The sequence below is a fragment of the Pseudorca crassidens genome, chromosome 1, assembly GCF_039906515.1.
Source record: "Pseudorca crassidens isolate mPseCra1 chromosome 1, mPseCra1.hap1, whole genome shotgun sequence".
Taxonomy (NCBI): Eukaryota; Metazoa; Chordata; class Mammalia; order Artiodactyla; family Delphinidae; genus Pseudorca; species Pseudorca crassidens.
Genome location: NC_090296.1, coordinates 3,637,742 through 3,657,583, shown reverse-complemented (window position 1 = coordinate 3,657,583; position 19,842 = coordinate 3,637,742). Strand labels below are relative to the sequence as shown.

General features: G+C 49.3%; 1 protein-coding gene and 1 pseudogene across 8 annotated transcripts in view; both read left to right on the top strand.

The window, feature by feature from the left end:
• TECPR2 (tectonin beta-propeller repeat containing 2) overlaps positions 1 to 19,842 on the top strand; it is a 95,997-nt gene that overhangs the window by 29,430 nt on the left and 46,725 nt on the right. For 7 of the 8 annotated variants that reach the window (XM_067724684.1, XM_067724451.1, XM_067724606.1 and 4 more), the window contains exons 6-11: positions 6,190 to 6,502; positions 8,876 to 9,008; positions 11,924 to 12,229; positions 13,142 to 14,115; positions 16,132 to 16,315; positions 18,402 to 18,575. In XM_067724684.1, the coding sequence (XP_067580785.1) occupies positions 6,190 to 6,502; positions 8,876 to 9,008; positions 11,924 to 12,229; positions 13,142 to 14,115; positions 16,132 to 16,315; positions 18,402 to 18,575 (2,084 nt within the window). Of the gene's footprint in view, positions 1 to 341; positions 493 to 6,189; positions 6,503 to 8,875; positions 9,009 to 11,923; positions 12,230 to 13,141; positions 14,116 to 16,131; positions 16,316 to 18,401; positions 18,576 to 19,842 lie in introns of those variants that run through there. The other variant, XM_067724879.1, reaches the window with a different exon arrangement.
• On the top strand, positions 511 to 6,176 carry LOC137218374 (mitochondrial import inner membrane translocase subunit TIM14 pseudogene; annotated as a pseudogene).

Below are 19,842 nucleotides of genomic sequence, written 5' to 3'. Positions count from 1 at the left end.
GCCTTAGCGGGTGTGTGTTTTAGGGCAGGCCGGTGGGTGGAGCCTGAGCAGATTCCTGAGGGAGGATGGGAGGGGCGGCAGAAGCCCTGCCTGTACGGAGGGTCTAGGAGCACAGACCAGGCGCTGGGAGCAGGGGCGCTGGGGGCGGCCCATCCTGTGGGCCCTGCTCAGGGGCTGCTTTACGCCACTGCCATCAAGAGTCATGAGCGGCCTTGACCCGGGGAGTCAGTCCTGCTGCTGTGTGAGGGGGGTGAGGGCAGCTGCTCAGGGAGGCTGGCGGGGGCTCCCGGGCGATTCAGGTGAGAGCAGGGCCTCACGCCAGGCCGGGGTGGTGGGGGCGCTTTGAAGGCAGAGCCAACGGGTGTGTTGACTCCGGGGTGTGAGAGAGATGATCCCTTGGAGATGGTGGCTTGAGCACTTGGCTAGGCGGGGCTGCCGGCTACTGGTGTCGAGGAGGCTGGCGGAGGAGCCGCGGCTGATCTCAGGAAGCAGGTGGGGCCGCAGCTGTGCATGCGGGGGGGGGGGCCCGTTAGCCGATAGACAGTGTTCAAAGCTCTGGGACGGAGGAGCTCACCTGGGGAGTGAGTGTCACTAGGGAACGGGGAGGCCTCGCATTCTGGGGCACTCCATTGCTTCCGTGTCAGAGAGAGCCGTGTCGGAGCCGCTGATCGGCCCCGAGAGGTGGGCTGAGCCGGGCCTTTGTCTCTGGCAACGTGGCGGCCGCACGTGCCCACCCTCGTGGGGCACAGGCCGTGGCATTGGAAGGGCTGAGGGAGGGGGAGTGGGCAGTGAGTGTAGGCAGGACTCTTTCTGTGTAGATGGGAACGCAGAACTAGCGGGTGCCTGGAGGGGACCATGCGGGCTGGCGAGACATTGGATGGAGCGTGTGGCGGCATGTTGGGCGGCTGCTGTGGGCCAGCGGGGAAGCCGGGCTCGGGGACAGGCGCAGGGAGTGCCGGAAGACAAGGTTGTCCTCTCCTGACCCAGTCTGCGAACGTCCTCAGGTTGACAGAACAGCGTGTATGTTTCTCCTAGAAAAATCTCAAAGTCCCCAGCCATCCCCCGACGTGTGTTCCGTCTCGGTTCTCCTCTGTGTGTATGCTGGCGCCCTCCCTGTGCCTATCGCTGTGTCCTGCAGTCCAGTCAGGAGGACTGTCCTGGGTCGGCAGCGCCTGCGTGTTGCAGTCCAGGCCAGGTGTGGGGTGTGGAGCCTGCGCCCCCGCCAGAGCCACCTCGTGCCCGTCTGGTGGCCTTTGGGCATTCGGCTGTGGAGACGATTGTCCCGGCTTTGACTCGTTCTCCCGTTTCAGGCTCTCTGTCTGTGCTCAGCATTATTATACATAAGTTAGAAATCACCATTTGCTGGTTAGAATTTGATCACCGGCAACACTTCTTTCATATTAATGTGGCTCATAAAGGGAATTAAGGTGTCTTGTAAAGTCATCAATGGTCTTCCTAGAAATCAGCTCCACCAAAATTAAGAAACTAAGTTAATGTGTTTATGATTTTAGAATCCTGCAGTGCTTAGACCTTAGAAGTTGGAGTTGTTGTGTCTGATTCAGACTGACATCAGCAAGTGCTGCAGAATCGCCCTGCAGGCAGGTGGTGGCCGAGTCTGGGGTAGAGGACGGTTTGCATCCGGCTGCAGCTAGTTATCCCCAACTTAACTGCCTTCTCCCAACCCGCTCCCGACACATTTCCACAGCGCCTCAGAGGCAGCCCCACGCCAGGCCCCCGCTCAGCCTGCCCTTCCCTGGAGTGCCCGTTCCCCTTTCTCAGTCTGGTCATTGTCCACTCAGTAACCGAGGTGTAGCCTTTGATGCCCAGGTCAGAACGTGTCCCCCTTGTCTGTAGTCCTCGAGCAGCCCTCTGAGCCTCAGAGATGGCACCTTGCAGACGCCCGTCTGCTGCAGGGCGTTCTGAGACAGGGCCAAGACCTTCCTCTTATGCATCTTTCACGTTGCCTGCAGCGCAGAGTCTCTTACATGGTTCAGGAGCTCACTAAATGTTTGTTAAAATGAACGCTTTAGTCACCTAAGGTGAAGTGACAGGAGCTTTTTTAAAAAAAATAAATTTATTTATTTATTTATTTATTTTTGGCTGTGTTGGGTCTTCATTGCTGCACGCATGCTTTCTCTAGTTGCGGCGAGCGGGGGCTACTCTTTGTTGCAGTGCGTGGGCTTCTCATTGCAGTGGCTTCTCTTGTTGCAGAGCGTGGGCTCTAGGCGCGCGGGCTTCAGTAGCTGTGGCTCACAGGCTCTAGAACGCAGGCTCAGTAGTTGTGGTGCACGGGTTTATTTGCTCCGCGGCATGTGGGATCTTCCCGGACTGGAGCTCGAACCCGTGTCCCCTGTGTTGGCAGGTGGATTCTTTACCACTGCGCCATCAGGGAAGTCCAGCAGGCGGATTCTTAACCACTGAGCCACCAGGGAAGTCCGATAAGAGATTTTTAAGAGGACTTTATTAGTAGGAAAAATATAGATTTGAAAATTGGATCACCAAATAGAAATTGATTTGATAGGAAAGGCAGGAGGAAGAGGTTATAGGCTACCGTGCCAGAGTTCTTTGGGTGTCTCTATTTAGAGAAGCTTTGCAGAACAGATCACTAAAGAAAATCATCAGAACATGATGCTGATTATGGAGCTGTCCATGAACGATCTACAGTGTTAGGTTAGTAACGATCTTGATTCTTGGTTAGTCTAACAGTTTTCAGTTCAAAGCTGAATTCGATATTTGGTGTCCTCCTTAGACCCTGTCTGGAAGGATTTAGTTACTGAGGTGCCAAAGGGGTGTAGTGAGATGCTGAAGTGCAGAGAAACACCCAGATAACTTTATCTACGTGCCTTTGTGAGATGGGCCCTGTGGATGCCTCCCTGGGGGTCGGGTGTGCTGTGTGTGCAGTGAGGGTGAGGAGAGGGCCCAGCACCCACAGGAGCACACGATGGTAACAGGGGTGGAATTAGAGGCAGTTGAGCGTTTGTGGGGACTTACGGTGTCACAAGCATTGCTTTCTTTTGTCTTCATAGATTGTCATTCAATCCTCACATCAGCTTTTGAGATGGGAATTATTATCCCTGGTTTATAGACGAGGAAACTGAGATCCATACCACGTAGCTATTAAATGTCAGGGCTGGAAATTGAGCCCAGGTGTCGACCTAAAGCCAGTCCTCTTTCTACCATTCAAAATCAGAGAAATACTTCGGAGAGAGAATCAGCAGGACTTAGGGTTAAACTGAAACTCTTCTTTAAATCAATTAATTAATTTATTTATTTTTGGCTGCATTGGGTCTTCGTTGCTGTGTGGGCTTTCTCTAGTTGTGGTGAGCGGGGGCTACTCTTCGTTGCGGTGCGCGGGCTTCTCATTGTTGTGGCTTCTCTTGTTGCAGAGCACAGGCTCTAGAGCACAGGCTCAGTAGTTGTGGCACACGGGCTCAGTAGTTGTGGCACACGAGCTCAGTAGTTGTGGCACACAGGCTCAGTAGTTGTGGCTCACGGGCTCTAGAGTGCAGGCTCAGTAGTTGTGGCACATGGGCTTAGTTGCTCCACGGTGTGTGGGGTCTTCCTGGGCCAGGGCTCGAACCCATGTCCCCTGCATTGGCAGGCGGATTCTTAACCATTGCGCCGCCAGGGAAGCCCCCAAACTGAAACTCTTAATATTTGAATTCTGGTGGACGTCTGAGATTTGACAAAGATGTGGAGCAATGAGAACTCATAGATTGCTGATGAGAGTATAGGCTGGTGTAAACACATTGGAAAAAGTTTGAAGTTGTCTTCCAAACTTGAATCTGCTTTTACTCAGCAGCCCAGCAGTTACCCAGCAATCCAACAGTTCCACTTCTGAAGTATCCTTGACAAACTCTTAGACCTGAATACTAGGAGGTTATTTGCAGAAATGTTCATAATGAGCACTACTCAAAACGAAGAAGTGGAAATAATTCAAATGCCCTTCAACAAGAGGGAGAATAAATTGTGGAACACTTTATAGCAGTGGAAATGAATAAGCTACAGCTTTTTTTTTTTTATCAACAAGGATAAATCTTAGAAATATTATGTTAAGTTAAAAGCAAGTTGCAAAAGGATGCAAATAGCATCATACTATTTTTTTTTTTTTTTTTTTTTTGGTACGTGGGCCTCTCACTGTCGTGGCCTCTCCCGTTGCGGAGCACAGGCTCCGGACGCGCAGGCTCAGTGGCCATGGCTCACGGGCCCAGCCGCTCCGCGGCCTGTGGGATCTTCCCGGACTGGGGCATAAACCCGCGTCCCCTGCATCGGCAGGTGGACTCCCAACCACTGCGCCACCAGGGAAGCCCCGTACTATTATTTTTATACAAATGGAAGGCAAACAATACTAAATTATGTGGTGTTTAGGAGTACGTAGGTATGTGGTTAAACTATCGATAATCGCAAGGGAATAATGAACACAAAATTCAGGGCTCACACATGAGAACAGAGTGGGCAGGGACTCTTGGAGCCAGAGAGCATCAGCGATGTGACTACCGATTTATTTCCAAAGTTGAGGGATAGGTTCCTGGGTGTATATTTCATTATTAGGCTTCAAAGCATATATATTCTTTTGTTTGTGTTAGATATTTCATGATACTAAAAATAGAAGGAAAAAAACCCCAAGCCGGAGGATCAGAATGGAGATTGGTCCCTGTGATGGGTTTAAGAGAAATTCTGAAAGTGCTGCCCCAATTCTGGACATAAAGCTCATTCACTGGCATGTTGGGATGAGCACAGCAGTCAGATGTTAGAAGGAACAGAATTTCAGAGCAGGGAGAGGATGGTCAGTCCTGGGTCTGTCACCTCTGCCTCCGTTTCCTCTTCTCTGAAACGGGAGTCGCGATACTTGCCTCACAGGGCTGTGTTGAGGGTTAAAGGAGAGTGGAGATAAAGCACTGCGTGCAGGGTAGAGGCACAGAGTTGGTGGGGTGGGATGAGCCGTGCTACAGGTGGGGCCGGGGAGCTGAGCGGGAGCCACGGCCAGTACAGCGGTAGCGGTTGGACTGACCATTGCTGCTGCGGGATTTGCAGGGGGTTATGCTTCGCAGGCCATGAAGCATATGGAGCCTCAAGTAAAACAAGTTGTTCAAAGTCTACCGAAATCTGCCTTTAGTAGTGGCTATTACAGAGGTGGGTTTGAACCCAAAATGACAAAACGGGAAGCATCGTTAATACTAGGTGTAAGCCCTGCTGCCAGTAAGGGAAACATAAGAGATGCTCATCGATGAATTATGCTTTTAAATCACCCAGACGAGGGAGGATCTCCTTATATAGCAGCCAAAATCAATGAGGCTAAAGATTTACTAGAAGGCCAAGCTAAAAAGTGAAGTAAATGTATGATAAATGTTAAGTTCTTACTCATTGATGTATATGAGTACCAGCTTTTATAATAAAACGCCTCAAAGCTACACGTTTTAAAAATTAGCATAAGCTAAATCAAAGCCTTGGTATAAATTGGAGGATTTAAAATCGGATTCTAGAATATTTGTAGGTTAATACTCAATAATTATGGATAAATGCATGCCATTTGAAGTGTTGTTCATTACTCATTTGTCAAATAATTTGGTACCTATTTCAAGACAAAGTGAACAAGGTAGTCTCTCCCTGAAGGAATCCCCAATCTGATGGGAGACTGATAAAGTGATAATTAAAATACAATGTGATAAATATGAAGGAATTAGCACAGGTTGTTATAGTAGGGGCTCATCTCATCGGGACAGAAGGCTGTTCAAGGTACAGAGGACTCCCCCAGTCACTTAGAACCTTGAACTTAAAAGTCAATTTAGCCACAACTTAACCTAAGAAACTGATCTAGGTATGTACTTATCACTTTGTCAGTGATAAATCTAAATTGTTTCAGATTTCATACATTAAAAACTATAACAGCATGATTTAAAAAAAAAAGCACTGTGCGCAGTAACTGTTGCGTGTGCTTAGCGGGGTGCACACTTCTGAGGATGCTGTAGGGAGTGCAAGACAGAGACTGGCTCCTCTGTGGCCTCAGTGTTGGCCAGGCGGTTCAGTTAACCAAAAAATACACTGTAGAAAAGGGTTCGAAAAAGAATCAATCTTGTTTTGGCTTAGTCCAGAAATTCTTGTTAGAGTTAATATCGGGGGTTGACAGCTAGCACTTTAAATCAGTCCATTCTCTTTCTTTCTTTCCTCCTTTTTTTCTTGTAATTTCAGCACTGGGAAATTTGGTGCTTGTTTTATACCAGGACTTTGTAAGCAAAGTGATCTAACCTTGTACGCATCACGGCCTGGGCTCCGGCTGTGGAAGGCTGACATCCATGGGACCGTTCAGGCCACATTTATCTTAAAAGATGTCTTTGCTGGAGGAGTCAAGCCTTTCGAGCTTTACCCGCGCCTGGAATCCTCTGACAGGGGAAGTTGCAGCTCACCCGAGAAACACCTGGGGCTTGTTTCATGTTTCTTTCAAGAAGGCTGGGTGTTGAGTTGGAATGAATATAGTATTTACCTTCTAGACACCGTCAACCAGGTAAGTAAAGTGATTGTACCACGTCTTTGGTGTCTAGAGGCAAGAGAATGTTTATGGACTGTTCTGCTTCATTTCTCAGACAGTAGAAGGAACAGTGTTGATTCAGATGCTTTGCTTTTTCCACTGGGCCAGTCAAGGAATCCAAATGAAGGCTTGGTTGTTTTTGTAGATTTGAAAAAATATTTGGTTTAAATATTCATAGTCCTGTCCCCTGCTAAGAAAGTGTGTGTGTGTGTGTGTGTGTTTTTTTTTGCGGCACGCGGGCCTCTCACTGTTGTGGCCTCTCCCGTTGAGGAGCACAGGCTCTGGACGCGCAGGCTCAGCGGCCATGGCTCACGGGCCTAGCCGCTTCGCGCCACGTGGGATCTTCCCAGACCGGGGCACGAACCTGCGTCCCCTGCGTCGGCAGGCGGACTCCCAACCACTGCGCCACCAGGGAAGCCCTGTGTGTGTTTTATTTAAGCACAAAATTAAACTTGTTCTTTATAATTTCTTTGAATCACGTGTTTTCTGACTACCAAATTACTGTGAGGGTATTAAATGAAAACTCAAACATGACGGAAACAGTAAGATAGGGACTCATTCCCCAAGGCCTCCGCAGGGCAACACTGAGTTGGGCAGGGGGCTCTTTCTCTAGCTTTCTTTCCACCCTGTTCTTTTACCCTTATTTCTCCTACCCAAATGGAGCCACACTGTTTTGCCATTTTTTTCCCCACTTTACTTAATGATGTATTTGGACAACTTTCCAGCGTTATTTTTTTCCCCAGCATTATTAAATCATGGTAGGAAACAATTTCTGTTTAAATCAGGATGGTAAGAGGTTATTGCCAACAGAGGTGGAATTAGGAATTAAAAAAAAACAAAGCTGTGTAGTTTCAGTTTATTCTTAAGAGCAGAGCTTTTACTGTTTTGTACGTCATCTCCTCACCCCACCCCCCACCCCCATCCTGCTCCCGTTCTTCCTTCTTGAAGTCAGCAGGCCTCTAACAGACGCCCTTTTCTTTATAAGCAGCACTTCACGGTAGAAATCAAAGGGTTTTCTTAGTTGTGTGAACAGAAAATGAAATTCGTCTGCAAGGCTTCTTAATGATTGTTATCAGCCATGCCTGGTACTACTGGTTTAGTAGAAAGAAAAACTGACCTTTTTCTTCTTCCTGGGAGATTCTGGTCTGGTTCTACCTATAACCAGGAGTCTCTCGTCTGCCTGGCTTGGTTTCCCTACCTGGAACATGGGGAGGGGACTGGTGAGTTGGGTTAGGGAATCACCAAGATGCCTTTTAGCCCTGAGTTTGTTTCTTTTCTTAAGGAACGTTTTGAAAGACATTTTTGTATTCTTCCTCAGGTGTAGAGAACACAGCTTTTCTTCTTTTTCTGGGTACTATTTGAACTTAATGTGCACTTGTTAATTGGCGGGGTCAAGATGTGGTATAATTGTACATCAGTTCCTCTCTTCTGAGCACTTACCCAGGGCTTTCCCCAGTAGGTATAATTAACTTCATCTTATAGATGGAGAAGTGGAGACAGAGGACCTGGTCATGAGCAGAGAGTCTTTACATGGCAACATGATTAAAAGCTTTCAAACTACTGTCAGGATTATTAAGAATTTACAAAGGACTGAGACTCATTTTCTCTTCTATAATGAGCTAGTCTCTTATTTGCACTGTTGACTGAGAAGCAAGAATTTTTTTTAAGTCAGGGATGTCCTGTGTTTTGTTTGCTGTCTGCTTTCAGGTGATGTTAGGGGAATCCTCCCTCACTCACTTATTCATTCAAAACCAAGGGTTGCAATGCCTATTAGTCTCTCCCACAGGACTCCGCACAGTAGGGGACCTAGACCTGCCAGCACACATTCCAGCCCAGGAGAGACGTGCCAGGTGGGGGTTTGTGTAAAGTGCTGTGAGCTCTGAAGAGTCCTGGGCATTGCTGAGGAGGGTGAGCTTGTCAGGGACGCTTCCCAAGGAGGCGGCCTCTGAATCAAGTTGGAACTCTCCCAGTGAGCAAGGGTCAGGAAAAGAATTCAAGCAGAGCGCATGACGTCGTGGAGGAACAGGGCTGGGGTTTGGACTGGCCAGTTGAGGCACCTGAAGCCAGAAAAGGGCGATCAGAGAGCGGGGAGCAAGGCGGGGACCGGTTCAGAGGGTGGCCGAGAGGCGGGGAGAGACTGCTCGCTCAGTCTCATAAATTTACTGGCAGGGGTTGTGACTCAGTCACACATCCGTCAGGTATTACCTGACTTTGACTGAATTTCCCTGAGTTTCAGAATCATGACAACGAAGAGCAGTTGTCTGACTTATTCGGATTGCTACACATGCTTGTACGATTTGAACTATTACTATTGCCTGGTTTTGTGATTTTTTTTTTTTTTTTGGACAGGCCACAATTGCTGGTTTGGAAGGATCAGGTGATATCGTGTCTGTTTCCTGCACAGAAAATGAAATATTTTTCTTAAAGGGAGACAGGAACATTATAAGAATTTCAAGCAGGCCTGAAGGACTAGCATCAATAGGTTTGTATTTCTTGTAAAATGTTATAAAATGTATTTGTTACAAAATTTGTTATAAAATGTATGTAATTACAGTTTGTGATGTATAAAACGTACCATTTTTTTGCTCGTTAAATGATTGTAGCTTTTTCGAAACGAGGTGTTCAGAGGGTTTCCTTTGATTCTGAAAAGACGGTTTGTGATACTTTTCTTGAAGGTTACCTGCTTTCAGGCTTACATCAGCCAGGGTCTCACATTTGGTGGAGTTGCTTCTGCGGGTCTGGAGGTCAGGGAGGTTGGGTGAGTAGGAAGGAGAACTTGGCACCCACCTGACTGATCTCCGTCCGACACTCTGAGACAGCCTGTGGGATTGATGCGTAAGATTTTAGAACATTTCAGTCTGTCACCTGGGACACGGTTTTTTACCTTTAACATAGTTCTTCCTTGTAGTATTGATTATTCTCTGTGCTTTTGACTTTTTTTGGGTAATTCATATTTAAGCCCAAATTCTAATGAGTAAAGAACCTTACTCTGTGTTGTCGTGCATGCACACGACCATGGTACTTTATGTATTTGTTCCTGGTGGTCGCAACAACAGCTGTGTGGCCCCTGCCCCACTGCCCCTCCCCGCCTTGTCATCACTGCGTTGTGCTCACCACCTTCCAGACTCTGCTAAGCACTTAACGTTCACGATCTCGTCCAGTCCTCCGAACAGCCTCATGCGGGAGGGCCCGATGCCCGAGGTGAGGGCAGTGCCCACAGATGCCAGCGCCTCGTGGGGCCTCTGAAGTTCACTGGGCAGTTGCACAGGCGTCCTGCCCCCGCCTTTCCCTAACCAGGCCACCTTCCTCCCTGGGGCTGGAGCGGCCTTGGCCCTTCCTCGCTTGCTGTGCGCCTGTCCTGACACTGCTGCCTGGGTCTCCCCGACGAGGCCTGCCCTCCTCGGGTGCTGCTCTGTGCACCCCTCCCCCTTATCATTCAAGACTCGGTCGGTATCGCCGCACTTTTGATAACTTCTTCCAATCGCCTTAGTTGAGTCAGTCTCTCCTCACTGCGTTCCTGGGGCCCTTTTCCTGCTGCTCCTTGACTTCGGAGTCGTTGCCTCACCACTTACCTTACGCAAGAATAGATTTTTGATTGCAAGGCTCTCGTGACTCACCTCGTGGCCCTAACACAGCACGTGGTTTGAAGAAGACCCTAGCGTGTTAGTCAATGGTGTCCTCCTTTCACAGATTAGAAAATTGAGGATTGGGGTAGTACGTGACAAGCCCCAAGTCACCGTCCAGATTTCCGCTTCAGCCGCTGTTTCCCCTGCCTCGCCAGGTTAGTCAGGAGGGCCCGCCCTGTGCCATGGCTGTGGGCACGCCACTGCTTTCCTCGGGTCTCTTGGCCACAGGGCCATCCTTGGTGTTTCTACTCTGACCAGTGTCAGCTAATGTCTGAGTGACCTCAAGAGAGGCAGCGGAGATCCTGGGCAGGAAGTGGGGCTCCCTCCCTCCAGCACGGGAGGGAGCGGCCTGCCTGGGACATGGCTATAGCGTTTGTCTTTTAAACCTTAGAATACAAGGTTTGGCTGCTGGGAGAATATAAAAAACAGCCTCACTTTAGCCAGATATTTAGCCTCAAAAAGACAAAAATGAAGTACTAGCTGTCACTGTCCTGAATTTATAATCTCCCAAGAGATGGCAAGAAGAGAGTGAATTACCTCTTAAGTCACAGAGGGCAGGTTGGGGCGAACATCATTCCAGGGTTGTAACTTTCATAGAAACGGAGAGAGCTCTGCTCTTGAGCCTGTGAGCTGGGGGCCTTAACAGTGTCACCAAGTGGCAGTGCCACTTACAGGGGAGAAGTGACCAGGAGCCACGAGGCCAGTAGACTTCCTGCAGGCGTGAAGATGCTCTGTAACTACACTGCCCACACGTGGCTGCCAAGTACTCGAAATGTGCTGAGTGCAACTGAGGAACTGGATTTTAAGTTTTGTTTCATGTCTATGAATCTGAATTTCAATAGCTACATGGCTGCTGGCTACTGTACTGGACGGTGCAGCTCCAGACCAAGATCTGCCTGTGTAATCTTGTGTGACCTTCTGCAAGTCACTTCCCTGCCCTGCTCGTCCCCACTTGTGGCCCCCGGTCGAGGCAGGAATGCCCACCTGTCTGGGTAAGGGCCGTGTCTCCATGCCTAGAACGCATCTGGCATGCGGTAGGTACTCGGTAACAGAAGGATGGCTGGATGGATCAAAATGGACCCCCAGTCCTGTGTTGAGGGTCCTGTGGCTGGAACCTCCTACTGTCGTGTTGAGAGGAGGACGTGTCCATGGAGGTGGGGACAGAGCGCCAGGCCCACCAGCCCACTGCCAGTCCTGCTCTGCTCTCTCTCCTCTTCGCACGTGGACTCCTTTAATGAACTCCTCTGTTTTGAGTTTGCGCTGGTGAAAAATGACCTTTCCCTCCTTGAACTTTGAGAATTTTTATTATAGGTACATGTGTGTTTTTCAGAGGTCCCTGGAGGAGTAGTGTTTTGGCTGCACCACGGGGGCCCCAGCAGTGAAAGCACCGACTCCTAACCACCGCACCACCGGGGAATTCCCTCTAAGCCCTTTTTTCTTTTTTATTATTATTTTTTTTCCAAGCCCTTTTTTAATAGGCATCTCACCTTTATCTATTATTTTGTGAGTTGAAGTGAGAAATGCTCTACCTTATGATAGTCCCTTACTTTGAGTTATTTACAGAAGACAGCTGCTGTGAGTTATTTGACTGATTTTGACACATGAACTTCCTGGAGAACAAAAACCACGTGTTGGAACCTGTTGTACAATTCTTTTAGTTTCGCTGGTTTCTCTGAATTTAGCAGGCTGGTATTTAGGGCTGGCAAACCTTAATAAGAGCACTCCATCTTTCCCTCCAGTAACCATGGTAAAACTGACTCTTCTTTCTCAGTGCGGGACGGTCTGGAGCCGTCAGGATGCCCAGAGCAAGTCCAAGGGCAGCGTGCGGAGAAGCCGCCGGGGGCCACGCCTTCTGAGACGAGGCTCAGAGGCTCTTCCGTGGCCAGCGAGCCCAGAAGCAGGAGCAGCTCACTCAACTCCACAGACAGCAGCTCCGGGCCGCAGGCGGCTCCCGAGCTGGGCAGGAGCGGCCAGCTCACCTCGAAGAGGTTCAGTGTGATCAGCTCGGAGGACTTCGACCAAGAGCTCATTGTGAAGCCTCTCAAAGTGAAAAAGAAGAAGAGGAAGAAGAAGACAGGTACCATCCACGGCAGAGCACACACGACCTCCTTCCGCCCCCGTGGGGCCTTTTACCAAACTCTCTGGGAAGGCTGCTGCTTGCTGAGTGAGCACTGCCCGTTCGCTGGAAAGCACAGAAAGCGAATGTCTTTCCTCCTCGAAGGAGTTTTACTGTGAAATACGTATACATTATACACACACATAAAGCATTAAACTATAATGTAACATACCACCCTGCTTAACAGGTCTGGGTGTTATACTTTTCAATATTTAAGTAAAAATTTCTGTTTATTCATGTACATCATTTATTAGACCAGAGATTCTGTAAACCTGTAAGGAAGGTCATGGAAATCTTTAGATGGATCGATTTATGTTTAATGTAGGGTATGTCATCAGATATGGGCTTTTTTTTCTCTTTTCTTTTCTTTTCTTTTTTTGGCTGCGCTGCAGGGCTTGCAGGATCGTAGTTCCCCAACCAGGGATTGAACCTGGGCCCTTGGCAGTGGAAGCACCGAGTCCTAAGCACTGGACCGCCAGGGAATTCCCAGATACGGGATTTAACACTGAGTTTAAAAAAATTTTTCACTTCTTGGTGCCTGTTGAGCCTCTCTAGCTAAAGATCACTGCGATATTGAAGGAAAATGTTACCAGATCCCTTAGCATTTTAATAATTAAAAGAAATTGGTCTGTGATCCATTTGTTCCTTTGTTTTTCTTAGTTAACATTTCTTGAAGGCCTCAGAGCCCATCAGTGTGTACAGTATTTGCATCCATTTAAAACATCCCTGCGTTGGGATAATTTGTACTTTAGAGATTTATTCTTCACCATTTAGATATCCTTCATTTAAAACGCTTTTATCTTAAGCCCAAATTTTGTTTTTTAGTGTCTTACTAGATTCATACCTAATCTTAAACGTTCTTCTTTTAAACAGAAGGTGGAAGCGGGACTACCTGCCCCAGTTCCCTTGAATCGACTCCCTGCTGGGAGTGTCCTGGTGATAGCCCCCAGTCCTTGAGCACAGACTTGCTGTCCACGACCTCGAGTTTGGGCAGCACCGTGGATCAGTCCAGCACAGGGTCTCCTGACCAGGAGTGCAGTCTCAGTGGTGAGGCCAGCAGTGTCCTGCCAGAATACAGCGACCCCGAAACGTTCAGTGTCTTGGAGGCGCCCTTCCCCGCCCCTGACTCACTGAATGAGGAAGGTGACGGAAGAACCGAAATCCCACTATGTGACGGCGCAGGCGAGACGCAGCCGCCTAGCGGGGGGTTGAGTTCACCCTGGCATCCGAGGGAGGACGCGGAAGGGAGTGATGACATCGCGGAGCTCGAAGAGGAGCCCTGTCCCGTGAGCGGTGGGCCAAGGAGCACACAGTCACCCTGCCGAGAGCGGGGCAGCTCAGCAGAGGCCCAGGAGGTGGGGGGCATGGAGCCTGCTGAACCCCAGAGCACTTTTCCGGAGGCCCCCCTCCAGGGCTCCCCCCTGGTGCCTTCCAGCCTCAGCTGGACTCCCAGTGCTGAGCGGTGGCTTCCAGGGACCAGCGCTGAGGAGCCCAGTGAAGAGCAGGGCTTCCGGAGGCACCTGGGGGCCCCAGGCCACCTCGGCTCGAGTCCCCGGCACGCTGCTGCTGACGATGACACAGGCCAGAAAGCAATGGCTGCTTCCGAATGTGACTTGGGGAGTGCAGGAGGACGACAGCCTCGCTGGGTCTCTGCCTCGGTGGCCAGCGCCCATGAGCAGCCCTCACGGGACCAGGCGTTGACGTCCAGTGACGAGGAGGACATCTATGCCCACGGGCTGCCCTCTTCATCCTCGGAGACGAGCGTGACAGAGCTGGCAGGGAGCCGCTCCCTGCAGGACCTGCACCCGCCGGGCACAGACGAGCCCGGGCTGCTGAAGTCAGAGGAGGTATGTGCGCTCCTTTCTTAAGGGAAATCATTGGCGAACTGATTATATTTTTCTGTTTATGCAAAGAAATTATATTCCTACTGTAAAACCCGTATGCCAGAGGTGTTTGGAAGTCTGCCTTTGGGGGATTTCCAGCGCAGGGATCTAGAATGGCTTGGACTCCTGCTGACCTGTCACCCCTGCTCAGTTACCCACTTTACCAACAAAAGCAGCCTCTCCTTGTTGATTCCGGCGGGGCCGGCCCAGCATGGGCAGCTAGTGCTAGTCATCCCAGAGGATGGCTGGATTGGCCTGGGGGCCACTCCCAGAAACCAGTGGCGAGAGGCCCGTCCACTTGTGGAGGGGAAGGCGCTGCCCCGCAGACAAGCGTCTCGAGGAGCCGTGTCTCCCTGACGTCCAAGCAGCGGCGCCAGGGCTCCCCTGCAGGCTGTACAGAAACCAGGTTTCGAGCGTCCAGTTTCCTGGGTCGGGTTCTACCTAGCCTGTGCAATTAAAAGACGATTATTAGCTGTTCTTGGTCATTTTATTTAAAAAAGTGGCTTTTAAAAAGTGCTTGTTTCCTTAGCAAGTAATTATTATGTAGATGTATTTGGGTTCAGAACTAACTGTGTACTGTAACCCTTTCTGCTAAGTGGATGAGGTGTGGATCGTGCGTGTGAACTTATGCAGCCACATGTGCTTTCCCCAGATGTGCCTCTGGATTCTCTGCGTCCTAATGACGTGTGACATTGGGGCGGCTCTCACCGTGTGCCAGGTGCCGTGCTAAGCACTTTACAAGTTTAACTCATATACTGCTCGAAGAACAAAACCCACAAACTAGGTGCTCCCGTTTCACAGGAGGAAGTGGAGACTCAGACAGATAAATGGCTTTCACCAGGTCGCATGGCAAGTGGGGCCAGGGCCCTCTCTCTCGAACCGCTGTGCTGTCTGTCCTACCTCGAAAGTGAAACGTCCTGCTTATTTGTTTTAAGACAGAATGCCCTTTCACTCAGTCTTCCGCGCATTCACCCTTTCGTGAGTGCCTTCGGCTGCCAGGCTCTGCGTCGGGCGCTGGGGACGCTGCAGTGCCTGTGACAGGCAGTCGTGGATCTCAAGAGTCCTGGACACGTGTGCAGATCCTCCCAGTTGAGTGGAACTCGGGCGATGGTGATGAGCAAAGTGCAGGAGGGGCGCGGCGCCCACCAACCATGGCAGGAGCCAAGCAGCTGAGCCGAGGGCGTGGGCAGTTGGCATTCTAGACCAGAACTTTAGAAAAGTCCTAGGTGAGAGAGCACCTGGTACTTTGAGGACCTCCCCCAGCCTTCACTGCTCCCCGCCTTGTCCCCCTCCAGAGAGCTGGAAAGCCACATTTTGTTGCGTTGGGGGGTGGGTAAGGTGTGTCCTGGTGAGTCAGGGCCAGATCGAGAGGGGTTGGGTGCCAAACTCTGTGAAGCAGTGAACGTCCATGTGTGGGTGATTGTGCAAATACATGGGTTTCTTTTGCAGTTTTGGAAAGCTGTTAAAGTACACACTTTGTTTAGCTTTGATTTTTAAAAGAACCCTAACATCTAAACCTTAGTCTACAAGATTCAGTCAGGCAGTGTCTTGGCCAGATTTCCATCAACCACATAATGTGCCACGTGTCCGATGATTGGATCAGCGCTTAAAACAATATGGTGAAAAAAACAAAGATAGTGGTAGTGCCATTTCTCCTAACACATCTCTAATGATTAGCTGTACAAAAAATCAGTTTGCATACAAGTGGGAAGTGAGGTATCCCTGTAGAATAAAACCAGATCCTTTGAATGTAAGCGCTAGGTGAGGGAAGAGGTTGTAGTATCTGTGACAGACTGTTTTCCAGGAACGTTATGGGGTCTTTGTAGGGGACAGCCGCTCCCACTTCACAATGTTTCTGTTAGAGCTGGTCGAGAGATAGAGGGCCGACTTAAGTGATTGCACACTTTTCTTATTGACGACAGTACGACACATGCAGCTGTGTCCTCTGCCGCAGAACTCAGCAGGCTCTGTCCTTGTTAGTTTGCAGAAAGCTGGATGGGTTACTCCGGGCCGGGCTACGGCATTCTCAGCTTGGCGGTCTCCGAGAAGTACATTTGGTGCCTGGACTACAAAGGCGGCCTGTTCTGCAGCGCGTTGCCGGGCGCTGGGCTGCGCTGGCAGAAGTTTGAAGATGCCGTCCAGCAGGTGGCAGTCTCGCCCTCAGGTTCGCCTCCCAGCTCCCTGCTTCTTGCCCCAGGTGTAGAGGCCCGAGCACACAGGGACCAGTCCATTTAGCAGACTTGCCTTTTCCCCTGCAGGTTTGAGGCGTTTTCTCCAAAGAACGCGGATTGCTGCATTTGACATCAACTGAAAATAGTGTAATTGCAGTTCAGTTTTTGGTTTTTTATTAATTGCAGTGGTAACACATGAACATGTTTTGTAAGTTAGACAAATAGCTTCCATTTTTGAGGTTTTTTTTTTTAGAAATATTAACATAAAATGCCTTATAAAAATAAATCTGTTTCTATTTCTTAGTGTTGTTGTTTTATAACTTATTTATTTATTTATTTTTGGCTACGTTGGGTCTTCGTTGCAGTGCACGGGCTTCTTGCAATGGCTTCTCTTGTTGGGGAGCACAGGCTCTAGGTGCGCGGGCCTCAGTAGTTGTGGCACGTGGGCTCAGTAGTTGTGGCTCGTGCGCTCTAGAGCACAGGCTTAGTAGTTGTGGCGCACAGGCTTAGTTGCTCCGCGGCATGTGGGATCTTCCCAGGCCAGGGCTCGAACCCGTGTCCCCTGCACTGGCAGGCGGATTCTGAACCACTGCGCCACCAGGGAAGTCCCTTAGTGTTGCTTTAAAACAGCTGAACTAATGAAGATGGGCCCGCGGTTGTGTTGGATAAGTTTGGATCGTTTGGTTTCTTTCTTAGAAATTACTCTGTAATGAGCTATATATATGCTTTGGGTGAATAATCTACTCCCTGACTGTGAAAAGAAAATGCCTTCCTTCCTTCATGCCATGATCAGGCCATTTTCAGTGAGCTGGAGCAGATGCTTCCTGGATGAGGTTCTACCCCCTCATCTATACAGAATAATTTGCTTGTTTGTCACAATGTTGGCCACTTTACCTATTTGTGGGATGGCGAGTGGAACAGAAGTGTGTATGTGTATCGTAGCTGGTTTACTGTTAGGACATTGGAATGCAAGGCAGACAACACTGAGCCTGTGACCTCCCCTCGCCCTCTGTGCTTTGAGATGGATTTCCTCTAACTCTCCTGGTCTTTGTCACTACGTAAAATACCAGTTTGTTCAGGGTTGTTTTGTTCTATCTCTTTATCTCTTTGAAAAATATTTTTCCTTAGAGACTAAGATAATAGCCTGTCCCATTAGCTGGCTTTATATAATTATGGGTTTTAATTCTTTTCCTCTCATTTACCTTTGGGTCCATCTCCCCAGCCATTTATAAACTTCGGTTTTTTCCTGATTATGTGAATTACTGTGTGTTTCCAAACGATTCAGTCTCGCGCTACTCTAGCAGGAGCTCTGTCTCCACCAGGGTTGGTGCTGTGGCTGAGGGCCCCGTCCAGCGTGGGCACCCCGGGGGCCGCGGGCTTGGCCGCCGCCTCGCTTCCCACACCTCCCTTGGCACCTCGTGCCAGACCCTCTAGTCCAGCCGTCTGTGCTCTTGGTGACTCTGATGGTTTCTTAGACGCCACCTGCATCTGCATAGACCACCTTCCTGTCTGCCCTTCTCCTTCCCTCCCCTTCTTCTTTGTCCCTTTCTAAGTGAAAAAAGGGACAGCCCAGCTCAAGTGCTTCCTTTCCATCTGCACCTTATCCATTTGGCTGGTCCAGAATTGACCCACTCCCTTTGAATCCCTGTAGGACTTTCAGACTTTCTCAGGACACTAACTGTGCCTCCCGAAGGTCGTTTAGGGCCCTCACCTGGCACACCTAGCAGTGCTGGTGGTGCCTCTCTGCCGTGTGATGAGTGCCTCTCATGCGCCCGCTCTGTGTGCTGTGTCCTTGATACAGCCTCACCTGCAGCCTTCCTAGCAGCCTGTACGGGGCAGATGATCCCATTTCACAGATGAGGAAATGAGGCTTGGAGACATGAGCCCCAAGCCACACGGTGGGGGGTGGTGGCAGGGGTTCAGACCTCGGCGCCGCAGGCTCTTTCCCCATTCGGGGTAGAAGCAAAGGGGGGGGGCGTGTTGTAGAAATCTCTCTTCCCCACAGCACCCAGAATGGACTTTTGGGGGTGAAAGTTCTCAGTATTTATTGGACAGTGAATATAATTTTTATTTCCACAGGAGCCCTTCTCTGGAAGATTGAACAGAAATCTAACCGAGCCTTTGCTTGTGGAAAAGTGACCATCAAGGGGAAGCGTCACTGGTACGAAGCTCTGCCCCAGGCGGTGTTTGTGGCCCTGAGCGATGACACGGCCTGGATCATCAGGACAAATGGGGACCTGTACCTACAGACAGGTAGCTGCAGCCGGCGCCCCAGCACCCGTGGGATCTGGTGTGATTGCGCTTTGGTAGCGACGTGCTTAGAGACAGTGACCAAGAAGCTAGAAGTCAATTTAAATGAAAACACTTCTGGAAAGAGAGTATTTGCTGTTGGAATCTATTAGCAGTTTTCTGCTACTGACTCACATTCAACCCAGGACAAATTTAGGGCAGGAATTAATAGAATTATTTGGCGAGGCACAGAAACAGAATCTTATTCTCCTTACAGCTCACCATTGCGTATCCCTTATCCTGCAGTATCAGATCTGAAGAGGAAAGAAGAACAGAGAAATGGCATTAGAATCATTTTTCCCTTTAACTTATGGCTGGATTTTTTCAGCCAGGTCAAAGCCCTGCTTCTATACGCTTATTTACACGTGGGTCAGGAAAAAACAATGAGAGATAATTTGCTCTGAATAGGAGTTTATCTCATCCTAGGAAACTGCCCTGAGAGGGGGGACCTTTAGCAGCTGGAAGAGACACAGTGGGACTTGTTTTTTAAAAATAAACTGTAATGAGAGTCAGTGTTTACGTACTGTCAGCAAAATGAGATATGGGTTTCCAAAAGCAATGTGATTCACCAGTACCTGGAAACGATTACGGGGCAGGAGCTCTTTTTCGGATGTCAAGAGGCCATAATAGATTTATGTAAATATCAATCTTTTAACCATTTAATATTGCTGATTCCAAGAAAAGGTTTGTTTTTTTTAAAATAGATTTATTTTATTTATTTATTTATTGGCTGCATTGGGTCTTCATTGCTGTACGCAGGTTTTCTCTAGTTGTGGCGAGTGGGGTCTACTCTTGGTTGGGATGTGAGGGCTTCTCATTGTTGCAGAGTACAGGCTCTAGGCGTGCAGGCTTCAGTCAGTTGTGGCTCATGGGCTCTAGAGCGCAGGCTCAGTAGTTGCGGTGCACGGGCTTAGTTGCCCCGTGGCATGTGGGATCTTCCCGAACCAGGGCTCGAACCCGTGTCCCCTGTGTTGGCAGGTGGATTCTTAACCACTGCACCACCAGGGAAGCCCCCCAAGAGAAGGTTTTAATCTCTGTTATGAACTGTCAGCCAGGGACGATTCTGCGATTTTTTTTTAACATCTTTTATTAGAGTATAATTGCTTTACAATGGTGTGTTAATTTCTGCTTTATAACAAAGTGACTCAGCTATACATATACACACGTCCCCATATCTCCTCCCTCTTGTGTCTCCCTCCCACCTTCCCTATCCCACCCCTATAGGTGGTCA